Below are 27,099 nucleotides of genomic sequence, written 5' to 3' on the forward strand. Positions count from 1 at the left end.
CTTCCTTCTTAGAGAGGCAACTAAGCGATTTGAAGTTTATTTGAATATATATACTCGTTTTCACCTGATTAGTTTTCACCCGATTGGTTTTCACCCGATTAGCTTTCACATGATTATTCTGAACAATCGACCATAGATGCTATTCCATAATAACCTTCAAACCTGAATCAAATCCATGAGAATCATGCTGATCTATAACCTCGGTCATAGAGAACATCAAAACACGCTAAAACAAAAACCAACTCTCACAAAAAGGAGAGACTAACAAAATCCAAATAAATTGGGAACTTATTGAAAGGAAAATAAGATTTCAAACAAGAAACGGGAAAAAGAAATTGGGGCTTTCCACATGTGAAAACCGATGGAAGCCCCCTCAAAAATCTTTAATGGAGGCTAGGGTTTGAGAGGGGGAGAGAGAGTTTGAGAGGAAGCCGAGATAGTATCAGCCATTTATTCGCCAATGTTCTGCACAATCAAGTATCCTTTGTTCTCTACACTAATATTATCCATTACATCTCGACGTCTCGCAATGGACTAGATTCAACTTGATCAATATTGTCCCGTGCATATGATTATATTTAGTAATTTAAAATGTCTCCAACTTGATATAGTTTAATATGTATTCTTTTTATCATGTTCTTACATTTACAATTGGTATACCACATGATTATCGATCATCTTTGTTCTTAGCCAAGTCGTGAATTGTTCTGCAAGTCATGGTCTATAAGTCCTGCAATTGTTCTTCACCGAAGATAATTGTTCTTCACCGCAGTTCATCCCAGAGATCCCCTTTTTGATTTAGGGGAGAGATTTGAGAAAACATTTGACTTGTAAGTTGTAACTGTCAAATTAATGCAGTATAATAAAGTATTATGATTTTGTATCTATACTGTTTATCTTTAAATTAAAAATTTTATCCACTTGTCTTGCGTATCTACCGTTCATTACTATTTTAATCTAACGGTGTTGGACAAGGTCTCCAAATACTCAAAAATTATTGGTCTCCATATAGCCTAACTCATATGAATATATATATATAAGGAGTTGTATTTATGGAATAGAATAATAGAGTTTATCTATTATTTTTCTCATCAGAAAATGATACATTTTTTCAGAGAATTGAGTAATCTTCCATGAAACAAGTAAATTATTTTTATATTAAAATTCTATTAAATTTTATTAAAAAGAACTTTCAAACATTTCAATGTTACAATGAAATATAAAAAATATTTTATAAGTTAAAATAAATAAGTTTTCAATTACTATATTATAACATATCAAAAAAATTCTATATTAAACTAAACATTATTTTAATTAATTGATAATTAGATGATTGTTATGTATGTATTTTCATTCATATCTAAAAGTCTGTGTCGATTATATTCTTCAAAATTCTTTCTTTTTTCAATTTTTAACGGATATTATGATAAGTGATTTAAATGAAAGATTTTTGAGTTTTATGACTCGATTGCAAGTTTGTAGTCAGTTGAGTGATCAAAATGCTACTTCGGCTGACTGCACATGCCACGGTGGATTTATTTAAGCCAAATCACGATAAAGTCAGCTTTCCGTCAATTTTTTAACGGAGTGTAACGATTAGTGACCTGAATAAAAATTTTTAAAAGTATAATAATATGACTGACAGTTTTTTGAGTTGGATGACCCAATTGCAAGTTTCCGATCAGTTGAGTGAAGAAAACGCCGATTAACCCGAAAAGAAAGAAAGATAAATCGATATGAACATGGCCCATCACCAAGTCGACGTGGCATCACTTAAAAACCCACACGCTCTGCACAAAATTTGTCAAACAAGATAACAAAAATCCTCTCTTTCTTCTTCTGACAGCACTTGAGCTACTGAATAACTCAGTTAGATTCATTCTAAGTGATGCTAGATCCATGTTCTTGAAACTTTTGTGTATCTATATATGTATGTATAGGCATAGCCAATTTCAGTAGCTAAAATTTCAACATAAAAAATAAAAAATGCAAGGGGGTGGATTGGTTTTTCAGTCACCATTTGTGTTATCAACTAAAGGGAAGCTTCAGTTTGCTGATTTAGCTCTACCCACAAGAATCATTTTGCCTTTATTATCATCATCAGCTTCATGTAAGTTTTCTTTTTTCTTGATAAAGTTTAATCTTTTTATTTTGTTTAATTATTTTAATTACAGAGTATAGATGATTGTATGCATTTGTCAGTTTTTATTTTATAATTTGTCAGTTCTTTTAATTTAGTGATTCTGTAAAAAAAATAAAAAATCTTTCAATGAATTTACCTGTGAGAATTTGAATGATAGTTGAGTTCAGTAGCTCAAATTATGTTAAGAGTTGGTGGGTGTGTAAGTATTATTTCGGAATGAACTTGTAGAGCTTAGTAAGTGATCTATATTTCGTGAAGAAAAAACTATGATATAGATTTTGGCATCAGCATCTCCTTCAAACTCACAATACGAATATAATAAGAGTTCTGAGTTTGACAAAATAAAAGTAATAGTAAAATGAAATAAAAGAACCTGTAAGTCATGTTAATTATTGTTACATTTTTAATAGAAAAACACTTTTGTAAATCGTTGTCGTTGTTTCCAATGTTTCCAATCGAAAGAGATGATCGTTTTCGTCATTTAGTCGGATCTTGTTGTAATGTGTCATTGTTGTTGGTTTCATTTGTCATAGTAATATATAATGCTTTAAACTCATTATCGTTGTCAACGAGTCGATAATTTTATCGTTGTTTATCGGATCTTGATGTAAGTCGTCGTTGTCGTTTCCAATCGAGAAACGGTTGTCAGATCATTGTTCGTTTTGTTGTTGTCTTGCTAATATACAACAATTTAAACTCGTCATGATCATTGTCAATAAAATTTCGTCATCGTTGTGTTAATCAATCAAATACACAAATAACCACTAATATTGATTAAAATATACCTCTGCTCAGAGTTTAATGACTGCAGAAGTACTAGTAGTCCATCCCACCAAAACCAGATGATTTAGAATTTCCTAAATCTAAATCAGGCAAACTATAACTATTGATGTAAGAGTACAATTGGTATAATATTAAAAAAAAAAAATAGAAGTATGGCACCTTGCAATCTTTCATTTACAAAATCAACTTATTCACCGGTAGGCAGTAAAGAAGGTAAAACAGATCTGAAATTCCTCTTAAGAAATATTAAATGCATTTATATAGGGGATGGATACTTACTTATACTCATATCATTCGTAATACAATTCAGAATAATTATATGACCGAAATTTGATATATACGAAGAGATGTGATAGCATGAGCAGACCTAGAACATGCAGCAAACTTTGTAGTAGTTCAGTTTGCAAATTTTTTATTCTTCTGAAAACTATATTATTATCCAAAGGGGCATAACTGCATAACCAACCTACCTGGTCACCCCTGCTTTAATTTTTACATAAGTTGAAACGATTCTCCTTATAAATGCACATTGTTTTCTGTAAAACATATTGAATGCTAAAAACATAAAATATTCATGTTCATGATGTCGCGGGGTGTTCTGCTGGTATATACTGTTGTAATGTTAACTGACACATCTCCTTGATTTCAGTAAAATGTCGGGAAGTGAGAAGGCTAAACTCCACGAGCAAGATGGTTATGGTTCATGCATCTAGTGTAGGTGCCGGGGCTGGAGGCTATGAAGGGAGAGACGAAAATGACAACCAAAAGATCTTCGTCAGTCCATCCAATGACAGTGACACATCTGAGATGTAGGTGCATCGACTTGGTTAATCTTGGTAGAAGTTAGATCCACTTAGTATTTGTTTAAACACCTAAATGTGTATACGCCAATATCATTATAAAACTGGAAGTCTGATATGCGTCCGTCTATTAAAATGTGCAAATCAAACTTCCATGCCCTATATGATGCTCCTGTCCTCTCGAGTCTCGAGCTAGTTTTCCGAAGTTTACGTACTATTGGTAAAGGTCTATAATTTTGTTGTAAATTTTCCATGCTATTGGACTTATGTTAGTAAACAAGCATAAATTGATGACTTTATAGTTTATAATATTCACTCCAACTCATGTGCAATTTTTACTTGAAATGCAGCAAGAAGCTTCCTTTTCAACTTCCTTATCCTGCCTCAATAGCTTTGGTGTTACTTGGATGTGCCTTGGTGTACTCATTGATTGTTTTCGCAAAAGGATCACCTTCATCAGTCTTAGGGGCAATAGCAAAGTCAGGGTTCACTGCTGCATTCTCTTTAATTTTTGTGTCTGAAATTGGCGACAAGGTAACTACCCAGAAAGTTAATCTTTATGTTTAATGAAACAGATGATACTCTGGACTAGCCACACACTTCTTCTTTTACTTCGTAAAACAAGCCTGGTTTTTATTTTGAATTCCTCACTTTTTCTGTGTATTTTCATGTGTGTGTGCACAAATATGCTTTTAGTTGATCTACCAAGTTCTAATTGCAAAATTTGTTTTTATCAATTTAAATTACCTTTCATTTTTATCTAATTAGGTTTTTTTGCTGTTGAGAAAGTTTTCCTCTTTAATTGATACATAAAAAAACTCAGTTACTTCCCGATGTTGAACCCCGTACTTCTGTATCTCTTTAGGATGTAAATTCAAGCAATATAGTGGCCTGTAAGAATATCAAGTCTACAGCATAGCTATTCAAATTCAAGCCCTAACTGGCGGTCATGCAAATAGTTATTAAAAAGCTTAAGCGGCTGACTTTAACAAAGAGATGGCAAGTGAAGGGGTCAGACAAAGGTTTCTTAAGATCTTCTCCAGCAGCACAAAAGTCCATTAAAACCTTTTACTGCTAGCACCTTGGAGTTTTCCGGAGTAAAATGGGTCGCTTGTCAAATATGTTATGTAATTACAAATATGGTGAAAATAAATTTTTATGATGGGCAGTGGTGTATAGGCTTATAGCTATGTCCAAGTCCAACTAACTACACATGCACCACCTTTAGAAAATACAACATGCACCTCTTAGGTCTCTAGTCTAAATGATTTACATCAAATAAATTATAGTAAGTACGCTAATCATGCGGCTATATTAGTAAATCGTCCCTTCATTCTTTACTTGCTAAGCTTGTGTTGGTATGTCATTTTGCATTTCTGGGTTTAATGAACATATCTACCGTTTGTTCCTTTATAATACCAAGTTCTACTTTTAATGTTTCCTCTCTCAAATTTGACCAGACATTCTTCATTGCCGCACTCTTAGCCATGCAATACGAGAAAGCACTGGTATGATATCTCTTCTAACACTCTCAGTAGTTCCATAGCACAAATTGATAAGGATTTAGACTAATATATGTTGGCTCATTTGAGGACTTACCTAAATTACCTTATAGTGGTTAAAGTATTATGTAGTGAGGGTTCTAGTTGCTTACTTGCTTAGACGACAAGTTTATTCATTTCTATATTTGCTACTTATCAATGATAAGGTTCTTGTGGGATCATTGGGTGCTTTGTCACTTATAACAGTGTCATATGGTAGTATACAGGGGCGTGGCCAGAAATCTGAAATAATGGGGTCAAAAGGTTTAACAAATTTTTGTAAGGAAGTAACTAATCAGAAATTAACTAAATTCAGTAGTCTCTACTTACAGTTTCAGTTATTAGTCTGCTTTGCTTCTTGTTGACGGTGGAAATCGGGGTCTATTGCTATTTTAATGTGGGTTCAAAAAATATTTTGATAATAGTTATATAGAAAAGTTAGAAACATTATGGGTTCAAGTGACCCCTTATATCTGTTTATAGCTAAGCCTCTGGTAGTATAGTACTGTAACATTTTCAATATTATTCATTTATTGTTGCTACATATCAATGATAAGGTTCTTGTGGGATCAATGGGTGCTTTATCATTGATGACGGTCCTGTCGGTCGTAATTGGACGGATATTTCACTCAGTTCCTGCTCAATTCCAGACTAGTAAGTTGCAGTAGCTGGTATGAGTATATATGTGTTGATTGCTTATAGTCTATAATGTAGTCCTGTTGTTCCAGAATTACAGATATATTATATATTCCATTTTTCTTTATTTCAAGATGAGAGATATGTTTCTAGTTACACTGTAAAGGAAAATTAACTAAATTTTCTTGCATATCATTGCAGAACCACAACTACAACTTGAATAATTTTTGTCATTTTATTTGTGGACTTGTTCACGTCATGGTTAGATATTGTCGTTTTTAATTTTTGTAATTTTGAAAGTGCAGAAGTAAATAATAGCAGAAGAATGTAGGATTGGAATTCTTTGACCATAGCAGTATTTCAAGCTATTAAACAGTGTAATTCCCTCATTCAACCATGACTTTTCATCAAGTTTTCCACAATTACAAAAATCACTGCAAAGCAAAGGACCTTTAACAAGATAATAATATATATTCCTATAGATACTCTCCGATAAATAATCTAAAGAATCTGTCCTTGTGCAATTTTTTATACCATGTGTTTGCAACCTGTCATTCCCAATAAATATTTTTACATCCAAGAGTAGCACCATCAGACATGCTACTTAAACAAATTTATTGGATTTACATATACTGGTTTAACAATGCCAACTTGGGAAGGCAAAAAAGGTTTCAAGGCATATATTGTCGAGCCATATATTCTTTATAAATAAACTGATCAGTCTGAGATCTCTCTCTAAATTCATGTTTTATCACCTTCCTGGTACGTAGATGTGCACAAGTCTCTTCCTAGACCAAGATAGCGTAGGTATTAGTGGGATGTCACTAATGAAGTATGAATTGTTATGTACTTGTGTCTGTAGAATACAAAGTACCTCTGTCCTTTCCATAATCTCCGTATCAATAAATTTTTAGTATTTGGTAGGAAACTGATACTATTGCCATATAAACACAGCATTACCAGTTGGAGAATATGCAGCAGTAGCTCTCCTGATGTTTTTTGGCCTTAAATCAATTAAAGATGCATGGGACCTTCCCTCAGCTGCAGAAAAAGATAGTGAGGAAAACACGGCAAACCTCGATGAGTATACTGAAGCTGAAGAGCTTGTAAAGGAAAAGGTTAGATTTTTACATAGTAGCTTTTCAAACAGTGCGGTGCCACATTAGGCCACCTGGGAACACATATCACCAGAGGTTTTGAGAAAAATATTTTTGTTGTGGATTCATATATTATTTGGAGCCTATTTGTCATGGTTTAAAGCCGGGGCTTAAAGTTGTTTCTAACTTTAAGCTGAAAAATGTCTGTTTGTGCAATAAGTCAGAAGCCGACTTAAAGTCAAAAATAAGTCAGAAACTAACTTAAAGCCAGAAGTCTGTTTGAGGTAGTTTTTTCAGTGAATTAATATTTTTTAACTTTTTTTGATAAAAATACTAATAAAACATAAATTACCTATAAATCACTTTTATTTTTATTATTATATTTTTAATAACTTATAAGTCATTAATAAGTCAGAATTACTTAAACAGATATTTTAATCTCCCAGCCTATCACATAAGTCACGTCAAGTCATAAGTCAAATTAAGTCATAATTCATAAGCTCAGCCAGACGGGCTCTTGGTGTCACGATACCCCAGTATATTTCATTTCCTACTCTCATTTATCCTTGTCTTCAACATCTCTCTGGTAAAACAAGTTGTGATCCCCACTATGCAAATATTTTATGATGTTGTAATTAATGTGAATTTTCGTTCTAACTAACTTTGTATTATTGCATGGTCGGAAAAAAATCGGTGCCCACTAAGTTTAGGATTTGATTCCGCCACTGTTTTTAAACATCCTCTACCATAGGGGCATAACAGTTCTGGAAACTTTTTTATTTTTTTCTCAAATTTTTTTGTCATCATTGACGCATGAATGAATGACACTCTTCAGAGATGAGTCATTGAGCTTTTGTAATGATCATGTTAATATATTACACTACAGAGATATATCAATGTTCTTGAAAATTACAATATATCCAAGCTGGTCAAATCAAATAAGTAATTGAATAATATTCAAGAGGAGTTCTAATTCATATTTAAATGAAGGTAGTGTCTTGATGGTTCACTCATGTTTGTGTTTGACTGGTTGCTTTTCAGCCTTCTTTATATTTTGCCATAGTACTTCAGACATATCATCTCTCTATTTAAAGTTTGTTTCATTGCTTAATACCGTTTTTGATATCTTCAGGCGTCAAAACGACTTTCAAATCCACTTGAAATATTGTGGAAGTCATTTAGCCTCGTATTTTTCGCAGTAAGCATCTCGCCTTGTATACCATATACTAATCTCTTTTCCATACGTATTAAATATGAATTTTACTCTGCTATTCTAAATGTTAAACTTCAAATTTCAATTCATTGGTAACTTGTCAGACTTTATGGAGGTTATTTTTCTTAATTTCAAAGAAACATGATCTGTTTTATTCACATTTCTTGGCCGAAGAGTGAAAATGAGATGATTATTATCATCTGATCGTAAGGATGAATTTAGAATTTTATGTCCGAAAGCACAATTTTTTAATGTCGCCATTGATGTTCAGGAATGGGGTGATCGTTCCATGCTTGCAACAATTGCTCTTGGTGCTGCTCAGGTAGAGTTTAATACTAATCACCTTTCTATGATTAGAATACTTTGTTCCATATACCTCCCAGCAAATTTCATCGTGCACTAATACAGTCTCCGTGGGGCGTGGCAAGTGGAGCTATTGCTGGACACCTGCTTGCAACCATGATCGCAATAGTTGGAGGAGCAATACTTGCCAAATACATCTCTGAGAAACTGGTAGAAGACATCACTCACTCTGAACTCTTACACTTTCTTTTATAAAACAATATAAAATGTGTTGCTCTTGCAGTGTTTCTCACTTCTAATTTGGAATCAGGTCGGCTACTTGGGGGGAGCTTTGTTTTTAGTTTTTGCGGTGGCCACATTTTTTGGAGTCTTTTAGTTGGAGTTATAGCATTCAGTGTAAAAATAGGAAGATTCTGCAGACCAAATTGCAACCAGCAAGCCTGGTAATTGAGGCAAATACTACATATACAAAGAGAAGAGCATGCAATTTTAAAGCATATTGGATGTAACTTTAATTATTTATGACAGATTAAATCTATAAGCCTGCAAGATTACCATTTCTGGGCTAGTAGGATTTGCCTAGGGGCAGGCAGTTTGTAACTTTGTATTATAGAACTCTGTCACCAATTATATCACCAGCAATCTAGTAATTTGAACCTCCCCCGGGTACGGATTCACTTGCAGGAAGAGGATTCATGAAAATCTGAATCGTGTAAATAGCTTCATATATTCCATTAACATGTTTCCATGAACATATACAATGTATTAAAGGTACATTGACGGGCATGTTTACGTTCGGCTGACATTTTTTCATAAAATTAAGGATTTATTTTGAGAAAAAATTCACATCGACATGGTGTAATATTTTTTAGTATAACATTTTTAATTGGTATTTATCATTTTTTATTTGTAAAAATAAGTCATATATTTTCAGCAAAAAATAGTAGACATTTACGTTCTTTTTTCAAAATCAATCACTCACTTTTTAGAGATAAACCACTCGATCAAGAAACAATATACAGTGAGTTCCAATTTGCACCATTTTCCTGCTTAGAAGGTATATGGATAGTCAAATCCAGACCGCTAGTCCAATCCACTAGTCAAAACATCTATTTCAATCAGTTAGTTAAAACATCTAATTCAATCCGCTCCGCTAAAAGTTAACCGCTAATCCCCAAACAGGGCCTATATGTGTTATGTCAAGGTATCGACCCATCTCAGGATCCTTTGGATTAGTAAATGCATTTACAACACCAAGTTATTGCTTGGTTTTACAAGGAATCAGTTAAAGCTATATAACAAAATTTTCAGCAGTACCGGTTAGGGGTGTGCATTCGGTTCTGTTAACCGAAAACCGAACCGAATAACCGAAAAAAATTCGGTTCGGTTAACCAAATTACAAATTTCGGTTCGGTTTTCGGTAGGAAAATTTCTGAAATTCGGTTATTCGGTTTTTAACCGCGGTTAACCGAAAAACCGAAATAATAACCGAACTTTTCTTTATTTTATAAAATATTGATTGATTCCCTGGTTGAATTAATATACTCCTGCTAGCATGTGCTTGGCTGTTCATATATAACTGGACTCTCTACTTCTCCGGCCCCGGATTCAATTCAAGGAATTCATCAGTCAACTCACTCATCTCATGCGATTCATTAACCCATTTGATTCACTGAAGGCTGAAGCACTGCATCACTCCAGAACTGGATGCTGGAGTCTGGAGCAACATACCAGCTGGAATAGACATTCAAGAAGCAGAAATCCAAGCATTTGAGCACCCAAAAACTTGAATTTCTTAATTTATTAAATTGCTGATCAAACTAAACTTAAACTTTTTGAATGTTTTTTTGCAATTTTGATATTTTTCTTAAAATTCGGTTTCAAATTTCGGTTTTCGGTAAAAACCGAATTATTTATTTCGGTTTCGGTTTAAAACCGAATATATTTCGGTTCGGTTTTCGGTAGAGATTTTTCATAATTTCGGTTTCGGTTAACCGAAAAAAAATTCGGTTTCGGTTTCGGTTAACCGAATGCTTACCGGTCAAGCATTTTCTTCTTTTATAATTTATCTACTCCTGTAGTTTCCGGGGAAGCCATTCATTCGACCATGCATTGATGAGTTTTGTAAAGTCCATCTGCTAATAGTTGAACCATACTTCTCTCAAGTTTTTTTGCTCCTGGACCTGGTCTCAAAACTTCAGCATCACCCCATTCAGTACAAATGTCATCTTCAGATTCACCTAGACACCAACCCCCAGGTGTTGGCTTCCCTGGATCGCGGCCTAGAACTTTCTGGTCAATGATATCAAGAACTGGGTCATCTGGGAGAAATGGAGAGGCGAAGGCAGCTCCAGTATTGAATAAATCATCAAGATCACTGGAATTGAGAGGGCGGGGTTCCTGTCGATCGTCAAGGGCAGAATGCTGCAGATTGTGGTTGATTATTGTTTTGCGGAATTGCTTAGAGTTGCATATGAGAGTTGGAAAATATACAGACTGAGCTGAAGGAGAGTTTGACAGGTACATGAGTAGAGTCCTCGGAAAGTTTTCTATACCGAAGATGCAAAACTCAAGTAACTTGCGGCTCACTATGCCGGCAGCTGAACCTGCACAGAAGGAATACTTGTCAATTCTTTTAGCATGCCATTCAGTGATATACTCGTATACTTAAAGAACCATATAATACGCACTCCACCTTAAGTACGAATAATTTTCTTCTACTGATGTCATACACATAGCACCACTGAATAGAACAGTGAGTAGTGTTGACTGAAGGAATACATTTTACCAAGGACAAGCATGAGGTAGGTCAATCGACAGAAGTACCCAGGTTAAAACCAGAACTATATGTCTTCAACGCAGTCTAGGGTCCTTGCATAAAAAGCCCTATATGTAATATATTACTTGTACAATACAAGGAATTGCACATGTTTTATAATCTTTGCCTGCTGATGAAATCAACTATTCCCGCCTAGATGATGCTTGCGTGTAGAAATATACAGGAACTATAGGCACTGGGTTAAGCAGAAGAGAAAATAAAAATACGACCTATCATTTATAATTACTTGTGGTAGAAAGAAATCTGCTATAACTTCATATATATATATATATATTGGTGCAAACCATACTTAATACCTATGTTGCAGACTCGGGTACAGAGTATCGGACATAATATGGATTCGAGTGTTGAACTCGGTAACTTTAAAAATTGGCTACATGTCTCATTTTACAAAATAGGAAAGATAACATAAAAAAAGTATATCATATATGATATCACATACATAATTTTATTTACGTATTCATATCAGATAATGTACCAAGGCGACGTCTTCTTCTAATTTCCCCCTTTTCTTCATTTCTTCGCCTCTCTCTTATGCCATCCTTCTCCCCTCCCCTACCTTTTTTCTCTTTGCATCAAAAGTTTATTCAAAATGTAATTTGTAATTTGTCAAAGTGTCCAATTTCAGTCAAAAGATCTAACACGGAATAATGTCATGTTTGAGTGTCATGTTGTGCGACATGGGTACAACAATTAAAAAATAACTAGTCAAAAAGCTAGTCAGAATAACACAGAGTATAGTACTACAAATGATTTCTTTACTTTTGGACTCTTGTCCCACAAAATTTGCTGCTTTGATTTTTTTCCCGCCAAATTGACTAAAATCTAGCTGCAATCAAACAAAAGCATGCACTATTGTAATGTTAAATAATATATTGTAAATACAGTACATATAAATCCAAAACTATATCTAATCTATTAATAGATTTTATCATGAGAAAAAGTTTAGTTATTTCTAATCAAGCCCGTTATGTTAGGAGTTGGAACCAATTTATTTTTGTGGTTGATCTAACTAGGTTCCAGGCAAAATGATATCCATCTATGCTATAATATCCTCTTCCATTCCATAGGCAAAATTTTGTTATTCTACACTCTTATATCCTGAGCATATATGTGTTTTTTGTCTGATATAACTTTTCTCTTAGAGAATATGGAGTTTATCATCTCCACTATTTCGTTTTTGACCTATTTAGTTACCTCATTTTTAATCAATGTGCTGGTTAGGTTCATGTATATTTAAAAAGCTCAACACTTAGGTGTGGATATGAAAAATCCCATACCTCAACTATGTGAAAAAAAATATATAAATATATCATATGAAAAATCACACACGTTATAAATAAAGAGCTAACACCCGGTTAACGACTTAAACTTTAATTTTGAAGTAATATCACTTACAAAAATTGCATGATGTATGAGTATGACAAATTGACAATTATAGTATATACACAGAGTTAGTCTCCAACTGAAAGTAATTTAAAATAATAGAGGAGATGTTGTATAGTTTTTGCACATCTAAGTAGTTGAAGAAGTGACATAGAACTAATTAGTGTAAAATAATTTTTTTTAATCGTGATAAGCATAAATAAAATAATAAATAGTTATTTGAATTTTTTTAAATAACTGATTAAATATATCAATATATCTAGCAAATATTTGTGTGTATGTGTGTGTATGATTTATTCATTTTAATTGATTTGTCTGTGCTATTTAAATTATTAATGATTAAATAAATAAAATATAAATAAATCTTGGCATACATCCTTATTCACTACAAAAACTCACTACCATCATTTTAGGGATGATTTATCATCTCACTATCCTTTACATACTTTATAGATATGATAAAATTATTAAAGAGTGAATGATATTGAAGTTAGTGGGTCCAAAATCATCCCATAATTGATGGTAGTGAGTTTTTGTAATAAATAAGGATGCATGCCATGATTTATTCATAAAATAGATAATCAAAACAAAAGGCAAAAATAGTTGTACTACATATAATATGTTTCAGTGTATACATTAAATGTGTCAGAGAGTGTATGTGTGTGTGTGTGTCTGATATACTGGATAAAGAAGAAGAAAATAGAGAGTGCAGAGAAGGGTAGGAGGGCGGAGGGGCACAACGGCATTTGGCGACACAAGCCCCTACAGCCTGCTAACCTCTGCCAGGGCAACTTCTAAATTGTTATTGGGAAGCATGGCCTTGATTCAACAAGTTTTATATTCTTTCCATGCAGGGTTCTCATCAGAAAAATTATCTACAAAGGATAGGAACTCCCTATCTGCACATGATTGTTAAACATTGCTGCAACTCCTTAATCGTTCACACATTATCTGCAATAATATATCTTTACAACAGTGTTAAACTCAACGAATAATGAAAATACACACAACAATATATCAGTCTTATAATATATGCTATTTCATAAATCATTTTAACCGACAAACACTCTGAGTGCCTATTGGTTTATTGTTTGGATAAATATAATTTAATACCTATTGGGATGATTTGCATACAGAAATGATTTTGTTGCCCAGCTTGAAATGTTTGTCATTAGATGAGATGCAGGGAGGTTTAGGAAGGAGAAATGGATTTATGGTTATAGCATTGACATTAGGATCGGAAACATGTTTATATGTAACTAGTTATAGCATTGACATTAGGATCGGAAACATGTGGATATGTAACAGGAGACTATGAAAGAGAGAGCATGCAATGCAATAAGAGGGGATGACTAAGTTTAGTTTGCAAGTTAAAGACTTTGATTTTGAGGGTGGGTTGTGGAAGATGGAGATACAAGTCAAACAAATAATTTAATCTAGACGATACAAATTAAATATCATAGATGGATCTATATAACTAGTAGATTTTTTAAAAAAAAAAGATTTAACCAAAATGTTTATTATATTGTTCTTTAAGAACATAAATTTATATTTTTTTAATTCCAAAATTTAGGACATAGTGCTAATGAAATGATTTAGTGGCAGATTATAGCCATGGTCATAGGTGATACAAAGTTTTTCTTAAATAGAACTTCCTTTTGTATATCATTTTATTCGCACTATGTCCAAATAAATCTTACTAAATCATGGAATTGAAAAATATAATATAAGCCTTTAAGAAAATATATAATTAACATCTTGGTCACAATTTTTTGTCATTTGCTAATTAAATAACTACATCTATGAAATTCAATTTGTATCATGTAGAACCAAATATTTGTTTCACTTAGTCATATTCCACAACCACCTTCAAAGTCTTTAAATTGCACCTAAACTTAGTCATCCCCCGCGGTGCAAGCCCTATCTTTCATGGTTGGTGTCCTGCTACATGTACACATCTTTCCAATGTCGTAACACTATAAAAATAAATCCATTTTCTACCTGCTAAACTTTCTCAACTTCTCTGCATCTCATCCATGGGGAGAGGCAACAAATTCACTTTTCTAGACAATCATCACAACCAATGGGTAGGGTAATAACACTATACACACAGTGTGCATGTATGTCTATGCATATCTGCTAGATTTGATGGGATTTAATTTTGTCATCTACTAATTAAATAGCTACATCCATGAAATAATTCAGAGTGCTTATTGGCTTATTTTATGGGTATAATATTGTTTGGTACCTCTAGTGTTGATGATTTGCATACAGAAGTGATTTTATTGCCTAGTTTGAAATGTTTGTCACCAGATGTCGATAGATGAGATGCTCGGAAGGTTTAGGAAGGAGAAGTGGACTTACAGTTTTAGGGTTGGGACTGAATCGGGAAGATGTTTATATGTAATATAAGACTATGAAACAGAGAGCATGCAATGCAATAAGAGGGGATGACTAAGTTTCGTTTGCAAGTTAAAGACTTTGACTTTGAGGACGGGGTGTGGAAGATGGAGATATAAAACAAACAAATATTTAATTCTTGAAGATACAAATCAAATATCCTAGATGGATCTATATAATTAGCTGATTACAAAAAAAATGTTAATTATAATTTTCTTTAAAAACATAAATTCATATTTTTTTTAATTCCAAAATTTAGTAGGACATAGTGCTAATGAAAATGATTTAGTGGCAGATTATACCCATGATCATATGTGATACAAAGTTTATCTTAAATAGAACTTTCTTTTGTATATCATTTTATTCGCACTATGTCCAAATAAGTCTTACTAAATATTGGAATTGAAAAATATAATATAAGATTTTAAGAAAATATATAATTAACATCTTGGTTACAATTTTTTGGCATCTGCTGATTAAATAACTACATCTATGAAATTCAATTTGTATCATCTAAAACCAAATATTTGTTTCACTTATTTCTCTTTCATCTTCCACAACCACCTTCAAAGTCTTTAAATTGCACCGAAACTTAGTCATCCCCCGCGGTGCAAGCCCTATCTTTCATAGTTATTGTCCTGCTACATGTACACATCTTTCCAATGTCGTAACACTATAAAAATAAATCCATTTTCTACCTACTAAACTTTCTCACCTTCTCTGCATCTCATACATGGGGAGGCTAGGCAACAACTTCACTTTCCTAGACAAACATCACAACTAGGGGTGTGCATTCGGTTCGGTTAACCGAAAACCGAACCGAAAAATCGAAATAATTTCGGTTCGGTTAACCGAATTTTAAAATTCGGTTCGGTGTATGGTAGCCAAATTTTGATTTTTCGGTTTTTCGGTTTTGAAATCTCGGTTAACCGAAAACCGAATAGTTAACTGATTATTTATACACTTTATAAAAAAAATAGTATTTTTAATTAATAATATAAATATTCTTGTAAGTTATAAGCGTGATAAGTTACTGTAATTTTCTCGGTAACTCATTTTTAGGATTTATATATATTAGAGAGATTATTAATACATAGCCCATTAGATTATATGCAGGAAAGGGGTTCCGGTAGATTTACATAAAAATAGCTATTTTAAATCAACTTACACTGTTGATTTCTTTCACAAGAATTTACATAGTATTAGTTGATGTTTGATGTGCTTAATATTTTTTTAATGTCTGTTTATGAAACCATGATTGCTTGGAAATTGAGAGAACAGAACATATCACTGGATACTTCCTATCAATGATCATTTTTATATATGTCTCGGCATTAATTTCAATGAAATAAACGCCTATTTGCATTATTAGTTCTGTTTTGTTCTTTCAGACTGTGTATATATAAATTCTTGTGATCAGAGTGCTTAAATAAAATTCATTTACTATAATTATCTACTATGGCAATGCATCAACATTAGCAACCAACTGTTCATGGTTTTAACTTTTTAGATTATTTTAGAAAATTTCGGTTAATAATTTCTGTTTTCGGTACTAACCGAAATTTAAAATTCGCTTCGGTTATAGAACCGAAATTAATTCTGTTCAGTATTCGGTAGAGGTTTTTGTTGAATTTCGGTTTCGGTTAACCGAATGCACACCCCTAATCACAACCAATGGGTAAGGTAATAAACTATACATACAGTGTGCATGTATGGCTATGCATATCCGCTACATTTGTTGGGATATAATTTTGTCATCTACTAATTAAATAGCTACATCCATGAAATGATTCAGAGTGCTTAATTGCTTATTTTATGGGTATAATATAGTTTGGTACCTCTAGTGTTGAGGATTTGCATACAGAAGTGATTTTATTGCCTAGTTTGAAATGTCTGTCACTAGATGTCGATAGATGAGATACTCAGAAGGTTTAGGAAAGTGGACTTACAGTTTTAGGTTTGGGACTGAAACGGGAAGATGTTAATATGTAATATAAGACTATGAAAGAGAGAGCATGCAATGCAATAAGAGGGGATGACTATGTTTCGTTTGCAAGTTAAAGACTTTGACTTTGAGGACGGGGTGTGGAAAATGGAGATATAAAACAAACAAATATTTAATTATTGAATATACAAATCAAATATCTTAGATGGATCTATATAATTAGCAGATTACAAAAAAAAAAAAAAAAGGAGCAAAATGTTGATTGTAATTTTCTTTAAAGACATTAATTTATATTTTTTTAATTCCAAACTTTAGTAGGACATAGTGCTAATGAAAATGATTTAGTGGCAGATTATACCCATGGTCATATGTGATACAAAGTTTATCTTAAATAGAACTTTCTTTTGTATATCATTTTATTCGCACTATGTCCAAATAAATCTTAATAAATCTTGGAATTGAAAAATATAATATAAGCCTTTAAGAAAAACATATAATTAACATCTTGGCCACAATTTTTTGTCATTTGCTAATTAAATAACTACATCTATGAAATTTGATTTGTACCGTGTAAAACCAAATATTTGTTTCACTTATTTCTCTTTCACCTTCCACAACCACCTTCAAAGTCTTTAAATTGCACCGAAACATAGTCATCCCCCGCGGTGCAAGCCCTATTTTTCATAGTTAGTGTCTTGCTACATGTACACATCTTTCCAATGTCGTATCACTCTAACAACAAATCCATTTTCTACCTGCTAAACTTTCTCACCTTCTCTGCATCTCATCCATGGGGAGAGGCAACAAATTCACTTTTCTAGACAAACATCACAACCAATGGGTAGGGTAATAAGACTATACACACAGTGTGCATGTATGTCTATGCATATCTGCTAAATTTGATGGGATATAATTTTGTCATCTACTAATTAAAAAGCTACATCCATGAAAAAATTCAGAGTGCTTATTGGCTTATTTTATGGGTATAATATAGTATAGTACCTCTAGTTGTGATGATTTGCATACAGAAGTGATATTATTGCCTAGTTTGAAATGTCTTGTCACTAGATGTCGATAGATGAGATGCTCAGAAGGTTTTGGAAGGAGAAGTGAACTTACAGTTTTAGGGTTGGGACTGAATCAGGAAGATGTTTATATGTAATATAAGACTATGAAAGAGAGAGCATGCCATGCAATAAGACGGGATGACTAAGTTTCGTTTGCAAGTTAAAGACTTTGACTTTGAGGACAGGGTGTGGAACATGGAGATATAAAACAAACAAATATTTAATTCTTGAAGATACAAATCAAATATCCTAGATGGATCTATATAATTAGCAGATTAAAAAAAAAAGCAAAATGTTAATTATAATTTTCTTTAAAAACATAAATTTATATTTTCTTTAATTCCATAATTTAGTAGGACATAGTGCTAATGAAAATGATTTAGTGGCAGATTATACCCATGGTCATATGTGATACAAAGTTTTCTTAAATAGAACTTCCTTTTGTATATCATTTTATTCGCACTATGTCTAAATAAATCTTAATCTTGGAATTGAAAAATATAATATAAGGTTTTAAGAAAATATATAATCAACATCTTGGTTACAATTTTTTGTCATCTGCTAATTAAATAACTACATCTATAAAATTCGACTTGTACCGTGTAAAACCAAATATTTGTTTCACGTATTTCTCTTTCATCTTCCACAGCCACCTTCAAAGTCTTTAAATTGCACCGAAACTTAGTCATCCCCCGCGGTGCAAGCCCTATCTTTTATAGTTAGTGTCGTGCTACATGTACACATCTTTCCAATGTCATAACACTATAACAATAAATCCATTTTCTACCTGCTAAACTTCTCATCTTATCTACATCTCATCCATGGGAGGCTAGGCAACAAATTCACTACTCTAGACAAACATCACAGCCAATGGGGTAGGGTACTTGCACACAGTGTGCATGTATGTCTATGCACATCCGCAAAATTTGATAGGATATAATTTTGTCATCTACTAATTAAATAGCTACATCCATGAAATAATTCAGAGTGCCTATTGGCTTGTGTGGGTATAATATAGTTTAGTACCTCTAGTTGTGATGATTTGCATACCGAAGTGATTTTATTGCCTAGTTGGAAATGTCTGTCACTTGAGATGCTCGGAAGGTTTCGGAAGGAGAAGTGGATTTACAGTTTTTGGGTTGAGGGTTAGGACTGAATCGGGAAGATGTGTATATGTAACGAGAGACTACGAAAGAGAGAGAATGCAATGCAATAAGAGAGGATGACTAAGTTCAGTTTGCAAGTTAAAGACATTAACTTTGAGGACGGGGTGTGGAAGATGGAGATATAAAACAAACATATATTTAATTACTGAAGATACAAATCAAATATCCTAGATGGATCTATATAATTGATAGATTACAAAAGAAAAAGAAGCAAAATGTTAATTATAATTTTTTTATAAACAAAAATTTATATCTATTAATTCCAAAATTTAGTAGGACATAGTGCTAATGAAAATGATGGCAGATTATAACCATGGTCATATGTGATATAAAGTTTTTCATGGATAAAACTTCTTTTTGTATATCATTATCTTCGCTCTGTCCTAATAAATCTTACTAATTCTTGGAATTGAAAATATATTATAAGTCCTTTGAATAGAATATAATTAACCTTTTGGTTTTAATTTCTTGTCATCCGCTCATTAAATAGCTACATCTATGAAATTTGATTTGTATCCTGTAAAACTAAATATTTGTTTGCTAATTTCTCTTTCTTCTTCCACATCCACCCTCAACATCTTTAAATTGCAACCAAACTTAGTCATCCCCCGCGGTGCATGCCTTGTCTTTCATATTTAGTGTCGTGCTACATATAAACGTACCAAATATCATAACACCAAAACAAGAAAATCCAATTTTTACTTGCTAAACCTTTTTACCTTCTCTGCATCTCATCCACCGGGAGGCATTTCTAGGCAACAAAATTACTTCTCTAGACAACTCATCACAACCAATGGGTATTAAACTATACACTCATAAAATAAACACATCATACTCGAGAGTGCATGTATGTCGGCTAAATTTGATGGTATATGAAATAGCACATATTATAAGAGTAATCCATTGTTATGTGTATTTTCTATTATTTGTTGAGTTGGACACTAGTGCAAAAACATTTCTACATCAAACATTATTATATGAAATAATAATCATAATTATTATTATTATTAAATGTTGGTATCGATATTTTATGGAAAATTGTACTATGTTTAGTTTGGTTAAGGTATTAACTTATATGTTTTTCATGTAGAGCAAGAGGATTAGACTGCAATTTGAAAAGAAATAGAACCAAGCACAAAAACTTACGGTTGACTGTGCCAAAACCCCTATTCTGAAATTATTGAAGGGAAAAAAGTGAAGATTGTAAATATGGGAAATCGAACACGACACTCGAAGATGTAAATAATCTTTGTGATGAGAACGTGGCATGAAAAGTATATACTATACCTTGTACCAAGGCCATGTCTCTCTGTAAGTGTTATGTAGAAGTTGCCCTGAGAAAGGTTAGAGCTTAGCAGGCTCTAACTTTTGTCTCATCAACATGTACACATGGATCAATAGCACATAGCCTAATAATTGAATAGGATTTGTCATAAAAGTATACTTCTTCAAATTCAAATATTTAGATAACCACATTAAAACTTACTAAATATGTGAAAAATGGTCATTGCTACGACTCAAAATAAAAATGTCATCAAAATAAACAACAATTTCACCAAAAATGACTCCAGAACCTGATTCATGAAGCAGACAAGCTACTCTTATAGAACATGTGTTTTACAAGTAGTTTTCCATTCAAGCCACTCATAAAGACCATGTGTTTTACAAGTAGTTTTCCACTCAAGCCACTCATAAAGACCATGTGATTTATAAGTAGTTTTCCATTCATTGCCACCTTTTAATTCTTATCTGATAATATTAAACCTTTATGTAGAAAATCATCAACATACCCCTATAAGATTTCATGCTCCTTTGGACTCAACTTGTAATTAGATAGTAATGCTCCTTGTATAATATCGATTCGGTGTTAAATATCATGCATTGGTGGCAAAAAATTTGGTAGGTCATCTTTTACGAACGTATCAAATTCTAGGAGTAACAATTTGACTTATCTGGGATTAGTTCCCCGGGATTAGAGTATGTTCATTATGCACCGTGTGTACAATTTATTTATTTTTGCCAAGTCCGTGTGTAAAATCGACCCACAAGAGAGTTTGCTTATAACCTGTATCAAAACTACTGGAGCACAAGGGAGTGAGAATGAACTTAGTGCCACCCTTTATAAGATTTAAATATGTTAGCAAAACAGTTATATACAGCTTAGCTTTGATGTCATACTGCCAAGGTCGACCGAGCAACAAGTGTGTAACATAACATCCATATTCAAGACATTACATAAAACTATATCCTTGTATTTTCCAAAAAAAACATATTACTTCACATTGCATTGTAACCCTTGATGAACTTTCTATATCCAACCAATTGTATAAGGAATGGGATGCGGAGTAACCCATAAAAACAATTAAGTGCAGTGACCAATTTAGTAGAAATATTATTATCAGGCCTACCTCTATCAATGTATACATCACATTACTTTTAATAAATACTTTACCTTTAATTGAACAAGTAGACTAAAAGATTCTATTGTGTTGAGGACTAGCAGGCTTTGTGGTTTGTGTGGTTTAACAAACAGCCACTAATCTTTCACTTTCAACTCTTGGAAGTTCACACACATCATCATTCTCATAATAATCAGCTTAATTAGGATAAAATTGTGAAGGTTCATCATCACCACAAGGTAGATGAGTAGTGCTATAAAGACCTCAGCGTTTAGGACATTCATTAGCATAGTGACCTTATTCCAAACATCTATAACATATATCACCTCAATAGACTACATTTTCACTGGTTACCGGAGAAAGATGGGATGTTGGGTGTCAAGGAGGTCGATTTTAAATATTAGTAGTCTATATAGGTTCTGTTGTGGTGTGGTAGTAGAAGATGAAGGGAGGCTGGATAGATACCGGTTGAAACATTCGAGTTTAAAGGAGGAAAATTAAGACGAGGTTGTGGGGACAAGATAGGTTTGAAGCAGGACTGTTGAGAGATTTGATATTGGTAAGTTCAGTTAATATAGGAGCAATTTCTTAGCAAAAGGAGATTGTATTAATGCACTTCCAATATGGAAAGCCGTCTAAATTGTATCTCTAAACCTTTGCACAGACAAACTATGCCAGCGATGCACATGCCCCGCCTTTAAGCTTGTAAGAAACCAACTTGACTTTGGTCTCTTCTTGTATTTCCATGATCTCGATAAATCGTTCCACTATGTTAAACCAATCAAGGAAATTCTCGATATTGTAACCTTCGGCATAGCCACTGGTCCCTAATTAATTTGTCCACTATTTGAGGTCTGTCACTTGCCGTAAACATGTGCTAACTGATTTCGCTACCAATTTTCCTCAGATATGTAATCCTCTCAATTGTTTGGATTGAAAAGTTTGAAACTTCACCATGTATGGTAGATGGAATATCACGAACAATGACATTAGTATCACGATAAAAGGAATGCCCCATGGTTAAGAACACACTAAGAACACAAAAGATGAAACCAGAAGTGTACTAGAACTCCCCCTCTGACATGATTGTTTTCCCTTATCCTTAGGATAAAATAAGATTCAAAAGCTTTGGGAAATTCATCAAATCTTTATCTAAATTCTTCTCTATAACTGCAAATTTAAGATCAGTTTGATTCCAACTTTCTTAGTTCATCAAACTCACTCCTTTGAATAAATTCTTCTCCCCGTGGCATAGTTTTTTTCATGATGCAGGGTTTAAGGTTTAAGGAGAAAATTAAATGAAAAGGGTTTCAGCTTGTCGATAAGATTTGATAGATAAGAAGATGATGAGATCGAAAATATATTATATAGGGAAAGATTAACGTGTGAGTCCCACACTTTTAAGGAGTGTGAAGGTCTACGAAAAAGAAAAAATCGGCTCTGGTACAAGTTATTATGGATCACCATGAACTTCAAATCTATGAAGAGGTTTAAGAGAGAAGACTAATTATGAACTGTACATCGAATAATAATCCCATTCCCATCGGGAGTATCCTATAGGCGATAACTGTTTATACTTTATAGTATATGATGGCTGATAAAAAGTTTCCTAAGGTAATTCTAGAACTGCAACTACAAACTAAAGAAACTACTATACATTTCTAATTACCAACTAAATCCTGAACCACCATATCAAGGGACCAGAAACTAAGAAAAATTGTATCCTGCATCACAAATATTACATCATCTCTGCCTCTTTGAGCCTCTCGCCTCAGTACATGAGGCGCACGCCTTATTTATGGGAATGCACGCTTATTTATGGGAATACGCAGGCAAGGCAAGTTACTTGTGCCTCTTTTAATACTAGTTTACATTACTGCAAAAAGGCAAGTCAAAGTTTAACAATCAGTCAGACATACCAGTAAACAATTGGTAAGCATCTGGTAGATCACGTTTCTGAGTAGCATAAAACATGGCATTTATCTCCGAAAGATAGAGGCCAGGATCAACAATTATCGGTTTCAACTTCCGAGATCTATAAAACCAAAAAATTCATTTCATCCCTCTAATTCCTTCAACAATAGAAAGTACAAAAATAAGTGAATTTTTACACTTACTCTCTCCAACCAATGTAGCTTGTGTGATTTATGAAGTTGAGATCTTTTGGCAGATATGACAGAATATGAAGCAGATCTGTAACCCCACAAAATTAACATCATTCAGTAAATACACGGAACTAATTTACAGCATAGCCTACAGACCTGTCATTAAAGCAAAACAAAAAACACACAATATCCCATCACTTTACTCATTACAAATTCAAGAGTTATGAAATTCCCTTATAAACCCGAAAGCATCAATCTCTTGCTCAAACAGAACACACACAATGTTTGAATAATAAACTACAAATATTAATTAGACAACACAAGTCATTTGTACAAGTTACCACATACTTGCTAAATTGTAAACACAGACATCACAAGATATAAGACAATCAAAAATCATCGTCACCAAAATTTTCATCATTTATAACAAAAGAATTCTACATTAGTTCAACTACTCTTTGACAAGATGACAGACAAGGCATCACTAAACTGGATATGACCTAAAATGATTCCTGTATCCAGCTTTTATTTCTTGCCACTTGTCGAATCACATTTATAACAACATTCGACCCTTTTATACAGACATTTATTAAGTCCCATCAGCTTATAACAACATGAAATTAACCCATTTAAAACACAACACACCCCTGTAACTTATAATCGCCCTATTAATCACCCTTTTATACAGGCATTCAGCCCGCATATACCATACAAAGACCGCGATATTTAACCTAAATCAGGTAAACTCACATAATTGCCATCTTGAAAATTCAACATTTACCCTAAGATAGAAACACGCAGACATAATGTACCATCAGAAAACCCTCAAATAATAGTCTTAACAAAAAAGAGGATACCATCTTGAGTAACAAGCGGATAATGAGCAGGCGAAAGATTAACAAACCAATCCCATCTCTCCGAAAGCCTCAACAAAACCGAAGCCCCATGCAACACAGCCGAAATAGCCGACGCCCCCTGATCATAACTAAAATCCGCCTTCCCCAGCACATTAACATTCTGGGCCGCCCTAAAAACCCCAACCCCCATCACAACCCTCGCCATCTCCTCGCGCTCACTCTGCGCCGCCCCCAAATCCAGATGAATCAAGTAGTGGTTCCTGGGATGGTAGACAGCGAAGAGGAGTCTGAGAATCCGAGCGGAGTCGCCTTTGGAGCCGGAAATGAAGTAAGCGAGAGAGGGTGGGGGAGGGGGGGAGGGGAGAGAGGGGCGGCGGTGGGAGAGGAAGAGGAGGCGGTGGGTGTGGGGGCGAGAGAGATGGGGGAAGAGGAAGGGGTCGAGAGAGGGAGAGGAGGGAGAGAGAGGAGTGTGGGAGAGATAGAGGAGGAAGAGGAGAGAGAAGAGGAGAGTGGGGAGGAGGTAGTGGAAAGTGGTGGAGGAGTGAGAGTGGGGGAGTGGGGGGGAATGGAATTGGAGTGTCATTGATGTGTTTCTTCAATGGGGTGGAGTGGGAACGGGGGAGATGGAGTTGTTTCCGAGGGGAATGTTAGGTTAGTTCACCAGGTCACCGAGGTGGGGCCGGGCCTATCCGTAAAAGTTCGAACTTTAAAAATGTGGGCCGTTTTTAAAAATGATGCTTTTTTAGTGGATCAAAATTATAGAATTATATTTTCGGTTTTTCTATGGTGTGTCCATGGGCACATGCGCGGAAAATTTTGTGCTTAGATTATTTTGATTGGCTCCTATCTCTTGATAATGGTGGACCCCCTGCAAATACACCAACCACACCAATCAAAATCTCCCAACTACAAATATTTCCGCGCTTAGCATGTGCCCATGGGCACACGCTAGACAAACCGTTATATTTTATAAGAATCTCAAAATATATGAAAGTAAAGTAAAAAATCTGATGGATATATAATATTGTTTTTAGAGCCGTAAGCGAACCAAACTCGGACGAACTCTTATCGAACTCGAACAAAATCTTAACGAACTGAACAATGTTCGATAATTTTATCAAACAAAATTTTCCGTCCAAACTTGGTTCGTTACTGAACCGAACCAAACACGAACTGTTCGCGAACATATCGAACCAAACTGAACACGAACCGAACGTGAACAGTTTGCGAACAATGTATATTTTTAAATAATATTTAGGTTATTTTTAAATTAATTTGATGAAAAAAAATAACCTATATATTTTATTTATATATAATATATATACAACATATACAATATCAATTTTAAATAATTCTTCAACTACAAAATAAAATTAATACATAAATTATGGATATTATATGTTATATATAGGGTGAGGTTCAAATCAGAACCTATACTAGAAATAGAACTTAGGACCGTAGACATCCGTCAGATGTATTTAAAATCTATGGCTATGATCTAAAGGGCATTTATATTAAATCATTTAATATCTTCCCTCGTTAAAGCACACATTATGTTTTACAATATATTAGGTGATAAATTATATATCATATCTCACTATTTCAGGAAATATATCACACATAATATAATTATAGTAAACCATTGCAGTATATCTATAAAATAATCAACTCAATTCATAAATATACTATAGTATACCATTGCAGTATATTTAAGTTACAGATAAAATAATGAATTCACTAATTATTTCATTTTGGCTTATAATGTGTTTCCGAATTGAATCTATTATTCTATCTATTACCTACATATACTGCAATGGTATATACTATAATTATGTTATTTTTGTATTAGTTCGACAATAGTGTAAGAGTATAATTTATGATATACTGTAGTAGTATTTTTTTGTTTTAATGAATATATGACATAAAAAGATATATTTCTTATTTATTTTTAAATATATAAAAAATGATATATTGAATATATTGTTATATTTTAATTTATATGTTCCTCAATAATAATATGATATAATTAAAAAACATATAGGAAATAATGTATTTACAAAATGGAGTATACTGCAGCAATATATAATAATTATAATTAAAACTAAAACTAGTTATGGTAAATAAGTCATTTTATTTAAAGTGATTAGTTAATGGTCATAAATATGTACATATTTAATACATATAGTACCACATAATTAAATGTAATTTCAATATCAACCATATAATATACTTAGATCTAATGGTCCTAATCGGGTTCTAAGTTCTAACAATAACTTGGTTCTACTCGAACCTGACCCATACATATAATAATATAAATGTTTTTATTTATTGCTGAACGAACACGAACTTGAACCGAACACGAGCTTAACGAACCGAGCATCCTGAAAGTTCGGTTCGGTTCGTTAAGCTTATCGGACGG

At 33.4% G+C, this 27,099-nt stretch overlaps 2 protein-coding genes across 2 annotated transcripts; one reads left to right on the top strand and one right to left on the bottom strand.

Annotated features, from left to right (window-relative positions):
- Nucleotides 1-1,765: 1,765 nt before the first annotated feature.
- Nucleotides 1,766-9,179, top strand: LOC108208923 (protein PAM71-homolog, chloroplastic). The gene is made up of 10 exons (XM_017379587.2): nt 1,766-2,110; nt 3,576-3,735; nt 4,077-4,260; nt 5,187-5,234; nt 5,825-5,921; nt 6,858-7,021; nt 8,133-8,198; nt 8,485-8,535; nt 8,622-8,726; nt 8,827-9,179. Exons 1-10 carry the CDS (start codon nt 1,987-1,989, stop codon nt 8,890-8,892), a joined length of 1,065 nt encoding a protein of 354 aa, XP_017235076.1. The 5' UTR covers nt 1,766-1,986; the 3' UTR covers nt 8,893-9,179.
- Nucleotides 9,180-9,522: 343 nt separating this feature from the next.
- Nucleotides 9,523-25,319, bottom strand: LOC108221360 (beta-glucuronosyltransferase GlcAT14A). The gene is made up of 4 exons (XM_017395246.2): nt 24,681-25,319; nt 23,836-23,911; nt 23,638-23,753; nt 9,523-11,122 (listed from the first exon to the last, which is right to left on the bottom strand). The coding sequence occupies exons 1-4, from the start codon at nt 25,261-25,263 to the stop codon at nt 10,614-10,616; spliced, it is 1,284 nt and encodes a 427-aa protein (XP_017250735.1). The 5' UTR covers nt 25,264-25,319; the 3' UTR covers nt 9,523-10,613.
- Nucleotides 25,320-27,099: the final 1,780 nt, after the last annotated feature.

The sequence above is a fragment of the Daucus carota genome, chromosome 1 (assembly GCF_001625215.2).
Source record: "Daucus carota subsp. sativus chromosome 1, DH1 v3.0, whole genome shotgun sequence".
Taxonomy (NCBI): Eukaryota; Viridiplantae; Streptophyta; class Magnoliopsida; order Apiales; family Apiaceae; genus Daucus; species Daucus carota.